Here is a 15357-nt window from a genome sequence, read left to right as displayed (position 1 = left end):
GGGTGAAAAGGGAAAAAAAAGGGGATGCTCCGGCAGAAAACGACGATGAGGAAAAGGCCCCCCCCTAGAGCCGGGGAGGCGGAGGAGGGGAGCGGAGCGGAGCGGAGCCGGGGCGGGGGTGCTAGTGCCGCATTCCGCGGGAGCCGGGGCAGCCCCCGCCGCGGGCGCGGGGTGCCGCCTGCGCCCCTCCTCCGGCTCGGGCAGAACCGCCGGGCAGGATGCGCGGCCGGGGACACAGCAAAGTGTGCGGCGGCGGGGGCCGGACCGAGCTCCCTCTTCACGGCATCAGCGTTGGCCGCCTGCGGGTCGGGCACCTTCTCCAGGTGGAGCTGCCAAGGCGGGCGCGGGGAGGTGCGAGCGGCGGCCGCTGCCCATGGGCGGGCAGGGGAGGCCGGCGGCGGCCGCGGCCCGCGGGCTGTCCCCACGCGCGACCCGCTGGCACACGCACGGAGCGCGCTGGCAGCGCTGCCCGGCGCGGGCGGGCTCCGCGCACTCTCCCCGCCCTCACACGCGGCACGCAGACACGCTCCCACTCGGGCTCGGCACCCCGCACACGCACACGCGCAGCCAGCCCGGGCCACGGCAGCTCTGCGGCACGCAGGAGCGGCGCCTTTCGCTAGAGCTGAAGTCGTGGGGTTTGGGGTTTTTTTGGTTTGGTTTTTTTGGTTTGTTTTTTTTTTTTAACCGGTTTCTTTTTCCCGCAGAATTGGCGGGTTTTTGAGGAGCCTGACACCGCTCGAGTTACAAAAAAAAAAAAAAATATATATATATATATATATATATATAAGAAAGAAAAATATTAAGGCTGCGGCAGGACTCTCAGCTTTCCCGAGGGCTGTCGCAACCCTGTGAATAGCCTGTTCTCCGAAGTAATTGTTTCCATATCTCAGTGGCTGTGGGGCATATCCCATAGACAGCCCAAGACTTTTTGCGTTGCTCCCAGGCTATCTGCCCACCCCAGAGAACACGTTCACACTGCCCACCCAGATCCATGGTCTGCAGAGTCCCAGAGCAGCAGTTCGCTGATCTGTTTCATCTCAGGTAGATCCCATACAGGAGGTGGTACAGGCAAAATGCAAAACTTTTCTTAACCCTGCCTTAGGCACCCCACTTTTTATACATATTCATAAATTTCCTGAGGTCACTGTGAGCAAACCTTTGAAGATCAACCTAATACATCTAATTTATATTACACAGCAATGGCAGCATGTCTGCAATAAACTGGAAAGAATTTTCATGGATTAATACATTCTAAAACTGTAAGATCTGACCTTGGGCTGAAAGCCCTCAACCAGTAATTTCGTAACATTTGTTGCGTTACAGCCTTTCGCTCAGAATGACGTCCAGCAGTGTTGACTTTAAGGCATCAGTAATGAAGAGTCTATCACATCTCTTGATAAATCATTTCAATTATTAATTAGTTTGCTGAAAGGTGCATTTCATATTCCGTATCAATTTGTCTTATTCCACCTTCCGACCACCAGGTCTCATCATACCTTTATTAGCTTAAGGGGACACAGTGCCAGTGATTTTCTCCCACACACAGGGGCTAAGATTAATCACATTTTGTTTTTGTAAAATAATAAGGCCAACTTTCCCTCACCTCAAGAATCATTCCTGGAGGCACTTCCAATGCACGTCTCTCTTTTCCACATGATGTTGAACCGGCCCTTCTGACCCTGTGACCTGCCTGCACTGGGCCATAAGCTGCAGCCTCCCCCAGTACCAGCCAGTTCCATAGGCTGGGCAGGTTGGCAGGTTGAGAAACCTAATCCCTACAGGCAGAGCAGAAAGTGTGTTGTCCTTGAGGGGATGTCTCTTTATGAAATCATCTACACCATGTTTTTGATGCCTGAGGTTTTAGCTTTTATATTTTCAGATTCTGTACTGCTTTAGTGTGTAGTTCTGAGCTTCATATTAGGGGATAGTAAGCTCTCTTCACAGAGTAGGAGATAAAACAATTCCTTCTCTAGCTGGGGACCAAGGGCAAATGATCCAAATTTCAGGCCCAAGAGCATAAACAGTGGACTGAAGAGAGAAAAACAAGAAGGATGGGACCTCATAATCTAAAGCTATAATTGGACAATTAACTCCAATATGCAAATGGACCAGAACTTATAAATGTGAGAGACCTCATGACCAGTCCTCAATTTTGTGACCATTTTGGGTTCATCTTGCGTGTAGCCCTGGCTGGGTTCTTGTACAGACCAAGGTGTATCCACTGAGGCCTTCTAATAAATACCTACTTTATTATTTAACTCTGTCTAGCCTCTGTTCTAGGTCAGCCTTCTCAAGGCATCAGTTTCTGGTGACCCAGGTGGGACAGAAGGCATCTGGAAACCCCCCTGGACCAGAGCCAGAGGAACATCCAGCTCCTGCCCCTCCCCACTCCTGCCAGCGCTGCCTAAAAGCATCACCTGCCTCCTTACTCCTGTGCACTTGGTCTTGCACTGGAATAAATCAAACCATGACCTTTATTTGTACAAGTGACTTGTCCAGCAGTTTGTCACCTGCAAACTTTCCAGCAACTCATTTTCTTCCAGAAAATTGATTATCATAACACCAAGAACAGTCCTAGGATGCCAACAGGAATAGGTGCCATATTGATTTTGTGTAATGCTATTTTTAACCAGAATATCATATGCTAAATGATGTTTTGCCATTCTCAGCTTGCTATGCAAGTTTGTCTGTCAAAATGAGTTCCACAGAAAATCTTTCTTCACTGCTTGTATATTGTATCATTCTGTGATTTTCACCAGTACTTGGCTACCAGAACTACAGCTACTTGGATCAATTTGGTGATCCTTTTACAATATTGGCAGTTTATTAGCACACACACTCACATTGTCTCTGGACTGTCATCATCTTTCCAAGATCTGGATTTTTTTGGAAGCAGTTTCTACAGTTTTGAGAACTCAGTCTTTCTGAAAGAAAGCTTGAGGCCAGGTTGTGTGTTGCAACAGAATTAGTGTCTTGGACATTATTAGCAACTACCTGACATCCTTTGCTACTGCTGCAGCAGCAGATGTCCCTTTGTTAGCTGAAGATTGAAATGCATCTCCTTGCTTTTCCCAGCACAGGTCAGAAAGAGTCGCTGGACAGTTCCACTCAGTGTGAAGTTCAAGGCTTGCCCTCATGTGGGACGCAGAGATTAGCTGACACTGGTGTCCCTGCAGTGCACAGGGAAGGCCAGTGCTGGAGAGGCAGGGCAAAGAAATGCATCTAGGAGAGGTCTGCAGAGGTCTGGAGTGTGGCTGGATATCATTTAAACCAAGCAAAGCTGCACTTCAAATTACAGTATTTAACAATGTGGTGCTTCTGACCTTAATCTGTTTCTTGCTGCACTCCCTGTCAGTAAAACAGGGTGCTCTTCCTTCATGGTAGTACTGTGAAGACAGATTAATAAGTATTTGGGAAACACTAAGAAACTGTAATATTCAAGTTCTAGAAAAACAACCAACCAACAAAAAAAAACCCAAACAAACAAACAAACCCCCAAAAAGGAAACAACTCACGCTAAGCACACTAAGAAAATAATTTATTTTTCAGTCCAGGGCATTTGTTCTGGGGATGCAAATAAGGCCATATATTGAACAATGAGGATTAGTTAAAGTAAGCCTCTCAAAATTTTTCGTATGTGTCAGTGAGACATGAAAATGACAGTTTCTCTACCTTTTGAAAACAACAACAAAAAACAAAACAAAAAAACCCCACACCCAAGCACCCCTCACTCCACCCCCCCCCCCCCAAAAAAAACAGGGGATGTATTGCAAGAAAATAATGTAATTAAAAATTGCAGTGTAATAGACATACTGAGGCCAACTTTTGATTTCACAAAAACCTTTATTTCTGGCACCTAAGTATTTAATTTGCAATCTGATAGAAAGTTTCACATTGTCCACATATGTTTTCAACATGATTCTCTTCTACAGTTATATTTTGTAAAGCCTGCTTCTTTCCAATTCTCAGCACTGAGAAATTTCTTTTCTTAGGTATTATGCTGTGTTTATGCATAACAAATGCCCAGGTAACAGCTCATTTTAAATAAAAGGAGGCCTGAAGGAGAATTGCACCAAAATGCTTATTAAATATTGTGTCAGACACAGCCACTGGCCCAGCTGCCTTTTTTTTCCCCTTAGAAATCCTCAGAAGGTTTTGCTACCGTCAAATTGGTAAAGTGCATTCCCTAGGATGAAATCCTCTGAAGCAGCACACATCCTTTATCTGTTAGGCAAAAAGGCATTATATTCTCATTTGGTGGTCCACATCAGACACCCTCTGTTTATTCCTTGCTGGCTAAAATATCAGTTCACAAGAATTGTAAAACCTGTTCTCTTAACTCGAAAATCAAATGTCACTTTCTTCTTGGCATGTTACCCAGTCATTTCAGTGCTTCAATCATGTGAGTCCTTCAACCATATTTCTGTAAAAACACTGTCAAGTATCTTCCCGCTAATGATCGCTTCCAATTTCTCAGTTATTACTAAGTCTTCTCACAGCGTATGCACAAGTAACAATTTTTTTCTTTATATATTTATATTTGCTCATCACAGAGTACCTAATTAATTAATTTCACATTTAAGCATCTGTACTAGTATGACTCCCTTGACCACTTTTTCTTCAGTTGCAAGTTAAGTATCATCAGACCATGTATAAAGTCAAGAAACTCAGAAAACTGATTTTCCATTAGCACCAACAAATAAATTGCATCTGCTGCAAGTCCTCTCCACTCTGGGAGATGGTTTGATGCTACACAAAATCTATTATGCAGCCCCTTAAGCCAGCAACTCGCTTCTTGTATGTATTTTCTTGTATATTCATCTTCTTAATACTTTTGGAGAGATCACTGAGAAGGTCCTGCCCTGTTTTTTGTCTCCAGCCACCTTTGCAAATCCTGGAGCCATGCAATTCCTGTCAGTGCTGACCGGGACTGGTCTAATCAGGCTTTGTCTATTCATTAAAATATCAGTGAATAGTGGATTAAAAAAAACCCAAACTGGTAATATCTAGGCATAGTAATTTTAGTACTGCATGTGCATGCGTAATGTTTTTCCTCTGCAAATGAGAAATGTAGGAATACTGCAGTGCTGTAATTTGAACTCAGCTATTGCTGTTGCGCCTCAGCAGAACAGGGGGGAGCTCTCCTATCCATCTTTTCCCTCCCTCCCAAGGGCTTTCACACCTACCTCAGCTAACTTCCTGGACCAAAGTTCCATATTTGTTACAAGAGCATACAGCATTCATTCTCGAACACTGCCAAAAAAACGTGCACATTTGCAAGGGAATACACATAACTGCATGATCCTAACCCTACAGTCTCTCCAGACACCCTGATTGCTGTCTTTATATCAGGGTATCAGGACAAAGCTCAACTAACTTCAAGTTAATCTCCAAATCTAAAGGCCTTAACAAAGGCAAATGAAGTTAAAATGAAGAGCATCAGATTTTAAATTGCCAACCAAGCACTATCACTGTGTAGGTGCCCATGTTTTCATAAATATGAAATAGGAGCACAATCTCATCAGTCCTGGTGTTACCAACCAACATGAATTTCCCCTTGCAGTGCATCTTACCACCTCCTATAAATATAACAAAAATTGAACACACTTTTGAGTCTCTGTTTTCAGCAGAGCCAGCAAGAAATACTATTTCCAATTCATGTTGACTGATGCATATACGATGACGACTGTTGTTCCCAGGTGTTTGTGCAAGCTCTATCAATCCCCCAACATAATGGTTCAGACAAGGCCACATACTACCACAGCTTGTAGTGGTTTATTTCTTAGAAGAAATGTTCATGTACTGTCTTCTGTTGAAGTGAAAATCCAATAAGTTTTAGCCCATGTTGAAGACCCATAATTTTTAAATGAAAGGAAATTGGTGAGTAAATGAAAAAAAAGTCAAAATCACTACCTGATAATTTCTAATAAATATGATAATTAGGTACCTGACTGTAGTCTGGATGGCTTTCTTAAAAAAAAATACATAAATACAGGAATAGCAAGACTAAGGAATAAGCATTAATTTGTGACTGAAATCCTCCAATTTTTCCATTTCTATGAGACATCCACCCCCATGTCTGCTCAGGAGAAGTCCGAAGTCCACAGTCCATTCCTCAGCAGGTAACCCTGACCTCCTGCAAAAGGAAGTCTGGAGATGTTAAAGGAAGTCTGAAGATGTGTTTCATGACTCAGATGCTTGATGGAGTCCTTCACCCTCAAAACCTGAAGCCAGGCATTAATAAAACTCCAGTGAGTTGAGAAGAAGAAAAGGCTGTCAAGGAATAAAAAATGGTAAGAGGAGGGACTAGAAGGCCAACACAGAGGGAGCAAGCTGGTGGCATTGCTAATGTTCGGTGTTTGCTTTTGAACTCAAGTGTGTTTGTCTAGCAAATATGCAAGCCAGGCTGGCGGGTTTGCTGGCATATGTGAAAACATCTTAGCTGCAGGAAGCCAAAAACATCAATACTAAACAAGGGCAAAGTGAAAAGATGTATAGAAAATAATTTCCACTTACTAAGTTTCTCTTGCATACCACCATCTGATGATGAAATCTTGAAATCCCAAGACTAAGAAAACCTTACTGAGAATGGAGGTTGGCTGTGATTCTAGTAGCTGGGCTTTTATCAGCTACTAACATTGTTCAATCAGCAGTCAAGAAGGCAAAGCAAAAATTAAGAGAAAATCCTTGCTGTTCTCTCATACAGACACTCACTTTTGATTTGTGGCTCCACAAAGTATAAACCACTGCTGCTACCAGGTGAACAGAAGCACTACTGAGTTCAGGAAACAGAACTTGAGACACCATAAAATGAAGCTGTCTTCTCCCAAGTTCTGTGGGGATCTGGGCCTAAGAGATCAGCAAAATGATTAAATGAAAACCACTGACCACAAGAAAAAAAAATATAGTGGATAAAACATTTCCCACTCGACTGAATGACAAAATATTTTATTAATTCTAACATGAGTTTCATCAGTCTAGCCCACAGAGACAAAATTTCAAAGGTGCTCACAAAAACCTTCTATCTACATGGGTAAGAAAGACCTTGGAAGAACACGTACACATGTATCTCCTACAGGCAGAAACCCTCCCCCCACACCCCAATCATATAAATAGGTATGCCAAAATGGCATGAGCTTATGGGGATTCAAAGGAAAGGCTGTACATTTTTTATAGAAAACATGAACAAAAGCAAATAACAAAACACATACCAAACTAATCAGAACAGGTGCCCAGAGTTCTGGGGGAAAAAAGGTTGACATTTTTTCATCCTTCTACACATAAGCATTCCTTCATCTGACAGGGAAAGAAACTCCTCTTACGAGCTGAAACCCTTCTAATCAACATGGTAATGCTGATGGTCGATGGCCAGACATGTTGCTGGGCAAGGCAGATCCCAGACACCAGGGCACAAACCATCCTGTACTGCTGCAGATTACACCCTCTGTTTTCAACAGGACCGCATGCAGGGTCAACTCATCTAAAAGGAGCTCCCAGACAAAATGCAAGTTATACCTCAAAGACAATAATTTTTGTATTAATATTAGCTGAATTTCACAGAAATCAGTTGCAAAACTGTTTTTAAAATATAATCATTTTTACATGACGCATTTAAACACTTAAATGTTAAGACTCATTTTCTCTAACTGTAATTTTAAATTTTTTACAAAAGAATTGTTGATAGGTCTTATCTTGAAAGTTTTATGCATATTGAAAATCCACATAACGTTAAAGTTGGTTGTGGATTCTAGGACACAGCCACAGAGCTGGGCCCATATGAATCTAAAGAGGTTTTCCCAAAAGCATCATCTTTAAATATTGCTGCCTTCTGCCTTTAAGAAAGATGAGAAAATCCCCATTTTACTCCCAAACCATCTTAAGCACGATTAGAAACTTTTCAAGTGCCATGAACATCTAAAACTGTCAGACCATTTAAGGTATAGTATTGTCAAGCATGTGCAATTTGTATACAACTAGATTGTTATTTGTGCAAAAACATGCAGTCATACTCTGCCTTTATGTGTAAATCCACACTGTCTTCAGTGAGGGCTTGTGGTAGTCACTTAGGGCAGAATATGGCCTACATTTACCTTCTTGGTATTTAAAAGACAAGAACAATTATTAATTACTATCTGTAAAAGATCCAACTTGAGAATGTTTTAGTAGAAAAATAAATATTTGTAGTTATTGGCAGATTAACATTAGTGCAATTTTTTTGACTGCCTTACTTCCACACAGTAGATTAAAAAAATGTCACTTATGAAAAAAACCTAAGACACTTCAGAAGCAGATATGTAGCTGCCAAATAAAAAGGAGCAGATTCTGTGGCACTTTATGAAGCTCTCAATACTTAGTGCCTTCTAAAACTCCAGGAAACGACATCCAAGGCTTGTCAACTAATTACAGTTCTTTCCATACAAAAATATATCACTTATGAGCTTTTCAAAAGGCTGACTAACTGCTGACTATAAAGAGCACATTTTTTTTGTATTCGGCTATATCCTAGACAACATCTGGATCAACTTCTTTCTTTGAAGAACCATTTTTGATAGTCCGAGTTGGTACAAGGTCGCAACAATGGTGCTGGGTTCCCATTGTAAGCGTTTGCCTCGGCTTGTACACACCTCTGGGTTTGTGGGTGAAACAAGGTACCATCCTACAAAAGACAGAAATAAAGTTAGCTTTTCAGGTCTCAAAAATTGCAGACATATCACTGTGTTTTAAAGTAACAGAAATCATTCGCAACAAATAAATATCCCACATATCTTTCCAATGGGGTTGTGCAGCAAAGCCTAACTTGAGGATGTCTGAAACTTTATGAAATTATTCTGCTTTTAAACTTACATAAACTGACATCAGCATTGCTTTAGAGTAACTCATGAAGTGGCATCTCAGCCTGTAAAGGATGTGCTAACATTTGCTTTCATTGCCTTTTGTTACCAGACCAGAATATGGCAGAAAAGAACTAAGCCAAGCACAAGCATTACCCAAATGTATCAATTTATTGCACATCTTGTAAGTAAAAGATAAATATTGTTCATTAAGCATACTTGTTGGAAATATTTTAGCAAGAGATTTTCCTGTCTCTTCATAAGGTATATTTTTGGTGGAAAAAGTAAAAATATCTAAGTGTGCCCCTTGCCTGCAGATGTGTGTGGAGTTCACTTGCTTTGCTGAAAGGCAGTACAGCTGCCTCAGAAGTGTAAGGTCTGACAGGCGTCCACAGTCAAATTCCCTAAAGAACACATTTTGAGACCTCAGGCCCTTTTTTAATGTTTATCTCCAGATCAAGTCCTCATTCCAATCCTGAAGCACTGTCAGCTGTGTAGCCAGCCGTGGAGGACTGCCCTGCTCTGAGGCCATCCCCTTGGCCTGGGTGTCACCCCTACATGCAGACATTCCCAAGGCCCCTGGCAGCTTTGAAAGAAAAATGCCAATGCCTTGTTTCTGTCCATAGCCCTGACTCCTGTGGAAGTCTGCTCTTTCCCTCATCAGGAATGTTGCACTTAATTGCATCCTGAGCCACAGCTCCTGATGCCCAGCAAAGTGTGCTTGCTCACAGACTTGCTGACAGATTCAGCTGCAGAACTACTTTCTTGCTTCCATCACAATAATTCAAATTTTAGAGTGGATTAATCAGTATCCATCTCACTCATTTTTGACTCAGTGTCCGCAAGAACTCAATTCTTGCCAAGCTGCTGGGAAGGCTGTTCAAATCTCTGATTATGCTCCATCCATAAGGATAGCTGTCTGACACAACTGTGCACAAAGCAAAAGAAATGTGGTGCTGACACCTCACCCATCATTCGCCTTGAAAGGTGGAGACCAGTGCTTTTGATTTAGTGTAGCAGCAGCAAAGGAATTGGAGCAGAGCAGTACATTCAAATCACACACAGGCACAAAGTGATCATGGGAAAGAACATTTAAAGTAATTCCTGAAGTCTCAGATTATGAAATTAATGGTTAGGAATACAGTGGAAACAGATGCATTCCATAATTTTTTTCAATTTTTTCATTTTCTCAATTTGAAAAGTTCAGTTCTCTTGATTACTTCTTGAAGTGACTGAAGATCCTTCAATATACATCATCTTAGGGATTCATGCAATATGACTGAGCAATTTTGTTAAAAGACGATATTAAAAATGAAACATCATTTATAAAGTCAACCTTTTAAACATTTTTATTTAGTAATATCACTATGAGCTTCAGTCTGGACTAGATTTAGGGAACAGACAGTAACTTCCATCTTATTTTTTTAGAGTTTACCCTGCTACCTTATCACTGCTGGTAGTACCGAAGAGTGAGATTTGTCAGCCATGGAGCCTGTAGGGATTAGATGCATTATGCAGACACATTATGTAAATATACCATTTTGATATATTATGTGACCTTTTCCATTAGCCAAATAACAACACTCCAGAACCTGACCAAGGCCATCATTTTTCATCCAGCTTATTTTCTCTCAGGCATCCAGGAGCTTCTTTACGGATTCAGAACTACTAAACACAAACTTTTCTAATATCATGTAGAGGCATCTGCTTAAAAGCAGGAAAGAGCACAAAGTAATGGTGATGTGTGAAGTATTTGGGATATATTGTAATATCAATATTGGGAAATAAGTCAATGAAAAGACAGAAGCAGGCCAGCCATATGACTGGCTGAGGAAGGGTTATATTGAAGCACCTCAATCTCAGAAGACAGTAGGGGCGACATGCAAGAGAGAATGTTCCCAACCTCCTTGATGTTAACAAGGGTGCTTTCCTTCCTCTAATCTTCCTGTTCTTTATGACTGGAATACTCTTTGTCTGCTACCCTGTTTCTGTGATCAGCTATTAGAAGCCACATTAGCCTATTTCTCCCAGAGACCTGTGCCAGTGTTGTGGCCTGCCCAATGTGTATGCAGTAAAATAAAAATTTTAAAAATTCAACAATTCTCCTTCCACCCACTCCCAAAAAAAGCAAACCCAAACCCAAGCAGGCACACTTACCTCTCTGAAAATAAACTTCTGGTTTTCAGGAACACTGTGGGCATTTTCTTGACACAAGTACATTGTCAGGTAGTCAGTCCCTGAATCAATGGCTGCGCAGACTTCCGGCTGTCGCGTGTTGTAACGTATTTCATTGTGGGATGTGTACTCAAAAAACTACAAACCCAAGAGAAGAAACAAAGGACAGCAGTCATTTCATATGCACACAGAGAGTGTTTATAAAGAAGCATATACTAAGAGCCTATAATTAGGTTCACGAATAAAAGTTGCTGCTGTGAAGGGAAATTTTGCCAGAAATATTCAAGAGTCCTTTGTTGCAGACATTTCTTTTATGAAAAATCCTTTCTCAGGATTTTTCCTGCTGAAGCTGAGAAGTTTCAGCAACAAGATGTAAACCATGATTGTCTGCTGCTGTGGAATGCAACAGGTGGATCTGTGATTGGTCTGGTGTGGATGGTTTGGTTTAGTGACTGCTCACAGCAGAGCTGGCTCTCACTCTCGGTCAGGCCAGCTGCCTTTGTTTGGATTCTTTACTTTTCTATTCTTAGCTTAGCAAGCTTCTGAAAAGCTCTCCTGCTTTTTCTTTGTAGTATAGTATGATGTAGTATATATATATAATAAAATAATAAATCAAGCCTTCTGATAATGGAGTCAAGGATCTCATCTCTTCCTTCATCCAAGAACCCTTGTGACAACCGTCACAGTCCTTAACTTCTACTGCTTACTATTTTACAGAAAATCAATCTCATCACAGCACTGCTTTACTCTTGTAGCACTTAAATGTCCTGGAAAATAGCCATTCCAGCATTAAAGAATTTCCAAAATTCAACCTGCAATATTTAACTGTCACATTCTAGGCCCCCCTTAAAAATAGGATGAAAAACAGTTTCTGGCCTGACATTATGCCTTCTTAATTCAGTCATCACAAAGTAATATTACTTTTAACTAAGGAGCCTCTCACTGCATAGTTCAAATGGAGTTTGGTCCAGGTTCATTTCCAGTTATAATGGTCGTTTCCAGAACTAAGGATGCATGGTGATAAGCATTTTGTTCTATAAAGTTTTAAGATATTTTTTGAAGCAAAACAGGTGCAGCTGCTTTTAAACATGAAAAAAACTTCCTTAAAGATAATTTACTATCTTTACTTGTTGCACGATATTCCACAGAAGTGTTATGAACTTGCTCTGAAACTCCTGGCTTCTGTACCAGTTATGGTTGAAGACTTCCTTAAAATTTTATACTTATCATGAACATTTGCCAACTTTTGGACTTCATTAAAGAGTGGCAGAGTTGGAGAGTTGTTTGTATTTAGCAAGCTTATAAAAAATTTAGATGACTATAGTGCACGGATGTGTGTTTAGATCTGATTTAGATTATACTCAATAAAGTAGAGGAGAGTTTTATAAACATCAGAAAATTGCTTATTACCCATAGTACAGCTGCATTAGCAGAGACCAATAAAAGGATGAGGGAGAGAAGGAATCCTCTTTTGTTTTGTTTCCCCTCTGGAGACTGTAAGGCTTTGTGAAGGGGGCTGTACTAAGTCAGAAATGTACATACTTGAACTTACCACAAAAACATCCCTAACAACCACCAGGGCTAATAACCTTGATGAGGAGCTAGAAATGGGGTTTCAGTATAAACAGGACCGTGCTATTACAAAATCTTCAGCCATCCATTTCCAAGTGTAAGAGCTCTGATCTGGACTACACTGATAATAGTTGTTTCATGAAATCTGCCCCTCCTATTATCACAATCAGGAATTTCTCTGTCCCAGCCATACACCAACCAATGCTGCCCACTGCATCACCCTATGGAGTCTCATGGCTTTTTTTTCCCAGCAATGATGCAAGTGACTGACCCCTGCCCCCCAGAATTCACCTGTTTGCCACCATTCATTTGTGGTAAGCCACAAAGGTAAATGAGTGTTTTTGAGAAAGCAACATCAGGTTTGAAGTCTCCCTGCTGACATAAGACCCCAGAGACCATGATTTTCCCTTGAAACCTATTGCTAAGATCTGTTCCTACACTGTAGGTTGCACTACTTTTACATTTGCCTTATGCAAAAAAAAAACCTCATCAACAACAAAAGTAAATTGTGTGAATATTGGTCCTGTTATTATTATTATTATTTATCCTAACAGGCAGCAGCTACTCCCTGGCCTTTAGGCTTTATTCCCAGGTTCAGTACCTGACTCACACACAGAAAACCCACTACTTTGGGCACCACAGTGAGCTACAGAGACATGCATTTTAATCCTATGGCTTGTGAATAAAGAAAAAGCCTCAGTTCTGCTCAGTTGTGTGTGGATGGACACTTTTTACAGCTGCCACTTTCACAAAGCCATATTTAGAGCCTTGCTCGTTAGGGGATTTATTAGATATAATAACTCTTCAGCAATTTGTATAAGTGAAAGCTTGCAAGCTGCTGACTGTACCAGATGCGCCAAGAATAAATGGAGCAGCCTCTAGATCAGAGCACTTCTTACTACTGATATCTTTCCTGAATGGTCTCTCAAGGACTTGCACCAGATTCCAAAAAAAAGCAAGTAAAATGGTTAATTTCTGGATAGCTTTAAGGAATGGAGTTATAGTACTAACAACTAAGCACTCCTGCCTTGTTGCCCAATGAACATAATCAGTTTATTATCCTATACTGCTTCAAACTGAATAAATACTTCAGGCTTTGGGCTTTTCCAAGCTCTAGTAATACAGGAAATAAATATCTTCCTCCTCAAAAGGTAAAGTGTTTTTTAGTTCTCTTTTCTTGCATTCTGTCACCAGAAAGGAAGCATTTTCACACTGATCCATGGCCCAATAACTAGTAGCCTTACTGCATTTCTTGCCTTCTGAGAATCAGTAGATTCCCTTAAGTGCTATTGGCAAACTTGATGAGGCCTTTTACCCAGTGTCTCTGGCTTCTGGACAATCTACAGGATATGTCTCAGATGCATCAGTGTCTCTCTGACACTGGGGCCAGCAGCAGATTTTGGCTACCTCACTGGACCCTGAAACACACTCTCATCCTTCTCTGTGCCTGGCTACTGTTTTGCATGCAGGGAAAAGTTTGCACTTGATGGGTAGAACCACCAGAGAGGTTACCAGGTCTGATACTCTTTTTTGCTGAAAACCCAAGGGCTTTGCTAACTTCTTTGTTTCCCTCTCACTGTTAATGTCAAATGTATCAGCTCCAAATGGGAATTCTGGGAAGAACACTGTCAGTCAGTATGTTCCCATCCTTTTAACACATCAGGCTGATTTTGTGCCATCACACATTGGTTCCCTCTGTAGTGCTTCCCAGCCATTCCCACAAGGGCAAAGGGCTTTACTGGTGTTGAGTTTCAAAACCTTTCATTCTCCTCTGCAGGGCAGATACTCCCACAAAACATAAGCAGCCTGAGGTACAAGCAATCAGTAGCCAGTGTTTTGTGTATTTCCTGCCTCTCTTCCATATACACTCAACTCTTAATACTGCAGTGTTATCCTCACTGTCTTGTGATAAGGAACATGCTAATTTAAAAAAAAACCTGTCCAGTTAGTTTTCTTACACTCACACAAAAGGAGTAAAAGAAACCCTCTCAATTAGACCATGGATTCAAGAAAGAAAAGCAACAAACTACTAGGAACTTGAGTTTTCTGAGAATGCTTATATTCACTGAGATGTAAAACAGGAGCAGGTGCTGGACCTTATAAATAACCAAGAGCACAGTGCTCTCTCCTCTCGGTACAGTGCACACAGATATTCAGAGGTCACCAAGTGGAGACCTGTTGCCAGTGACAAGTTTAGCAGTTGTCCCCATATAAACAGCCACCTGCCTGTGGTGTGGGACAGGGAATGGGAGCAAAGCTTGGAATGAGGGCTTGCTGCTAAAACTCTATATAGATAATGAGTGGAGTGATGAGAACAAACTCACAGAAAAAAGGCAGGAAGAGTTTGGGATTAGGATGGTGGATTCCCTTCCAGGGGGCTGAAGAGAAGTTAAAGGCTGCCTGCTGTCAGGAAACATCTCTGAGACTCTGTGGTTGTTGATACTAGAGGATGACCAAACCTTGCCACGATCATTTCATCAGCAGATAGCAATGGACATAAATGTGGACAACTTGACTGTTTTGATCCTGACAGTGTCATCTGCCAAAGAATTCACACCACAAGGAACAGCCTGCTACCTTTTCAGATTGACTGTCAAGAAGGTGGTGGGATGGGAAAAGAAAGGAGAGAAATGTCCTGCTGGTAGGTTTCACAGCAATTGTGAGCCAGAAAAGGGAGCTGCAAGTCCAGCAACCCCAACTTCATTTCCCACCTCACTTGTGTTTCTACATCTTGTCTTATTTTAGTCTTCCTCTGTTCCCCCACCCACAACTCTTCCTG

General features: G+C 41.6%; 1 protein-coding gene across 1 annotated transcript in view; it reads right to left on the bottom strand.

Annotated features, from left to right (window-relative positions):
• Positions 1 to 6987: 6987 nt before the first annotated feature.
• GALNT12 (polypeptide N-acetylgalactosaminyltransferase 12) overlaps positions 6988 to 15357 on the bottom strand; it is a 47909-nt gene continuing 39539 nt past the window's right edge. The window contains exons 9-10 of the mRNA XM_030971371.1: positions 10989 to 11144; positions 6988 to 8656 (exon numbers count right to left, since the gene is read on the bottom strand). Coding sequence (XP_030827231.1) covers positions 8519 to 8656; positions 10989 to 11144 — 294 coding nt within the window. The 3' untranslated portion in view covers positions 6988 to 8518. The remainder of the gene's footprint in view (positions 8657 to 10988; positions 11145 to 15357) is intronic.

This window comes from Camarhynchus parvulus, chromosome 2, assembly GCF_901933205.1.
Source record: "Camarhynchus parvulus chromosome 2, STF_HiC, whole genome shotgun sequence".
NCBI classification, from domain to species: domain Eukaryota; kingdom Metazoa; phylum Chordata; class Aves; order Passeriformes; family Thraupidae; genus Camarhynchus; species Camarhynchus parvulus.
Note: the sequence above shows the minus strand (reverse complement) of the source record. Positions and strands in the feature narration are given on the sequence as shown.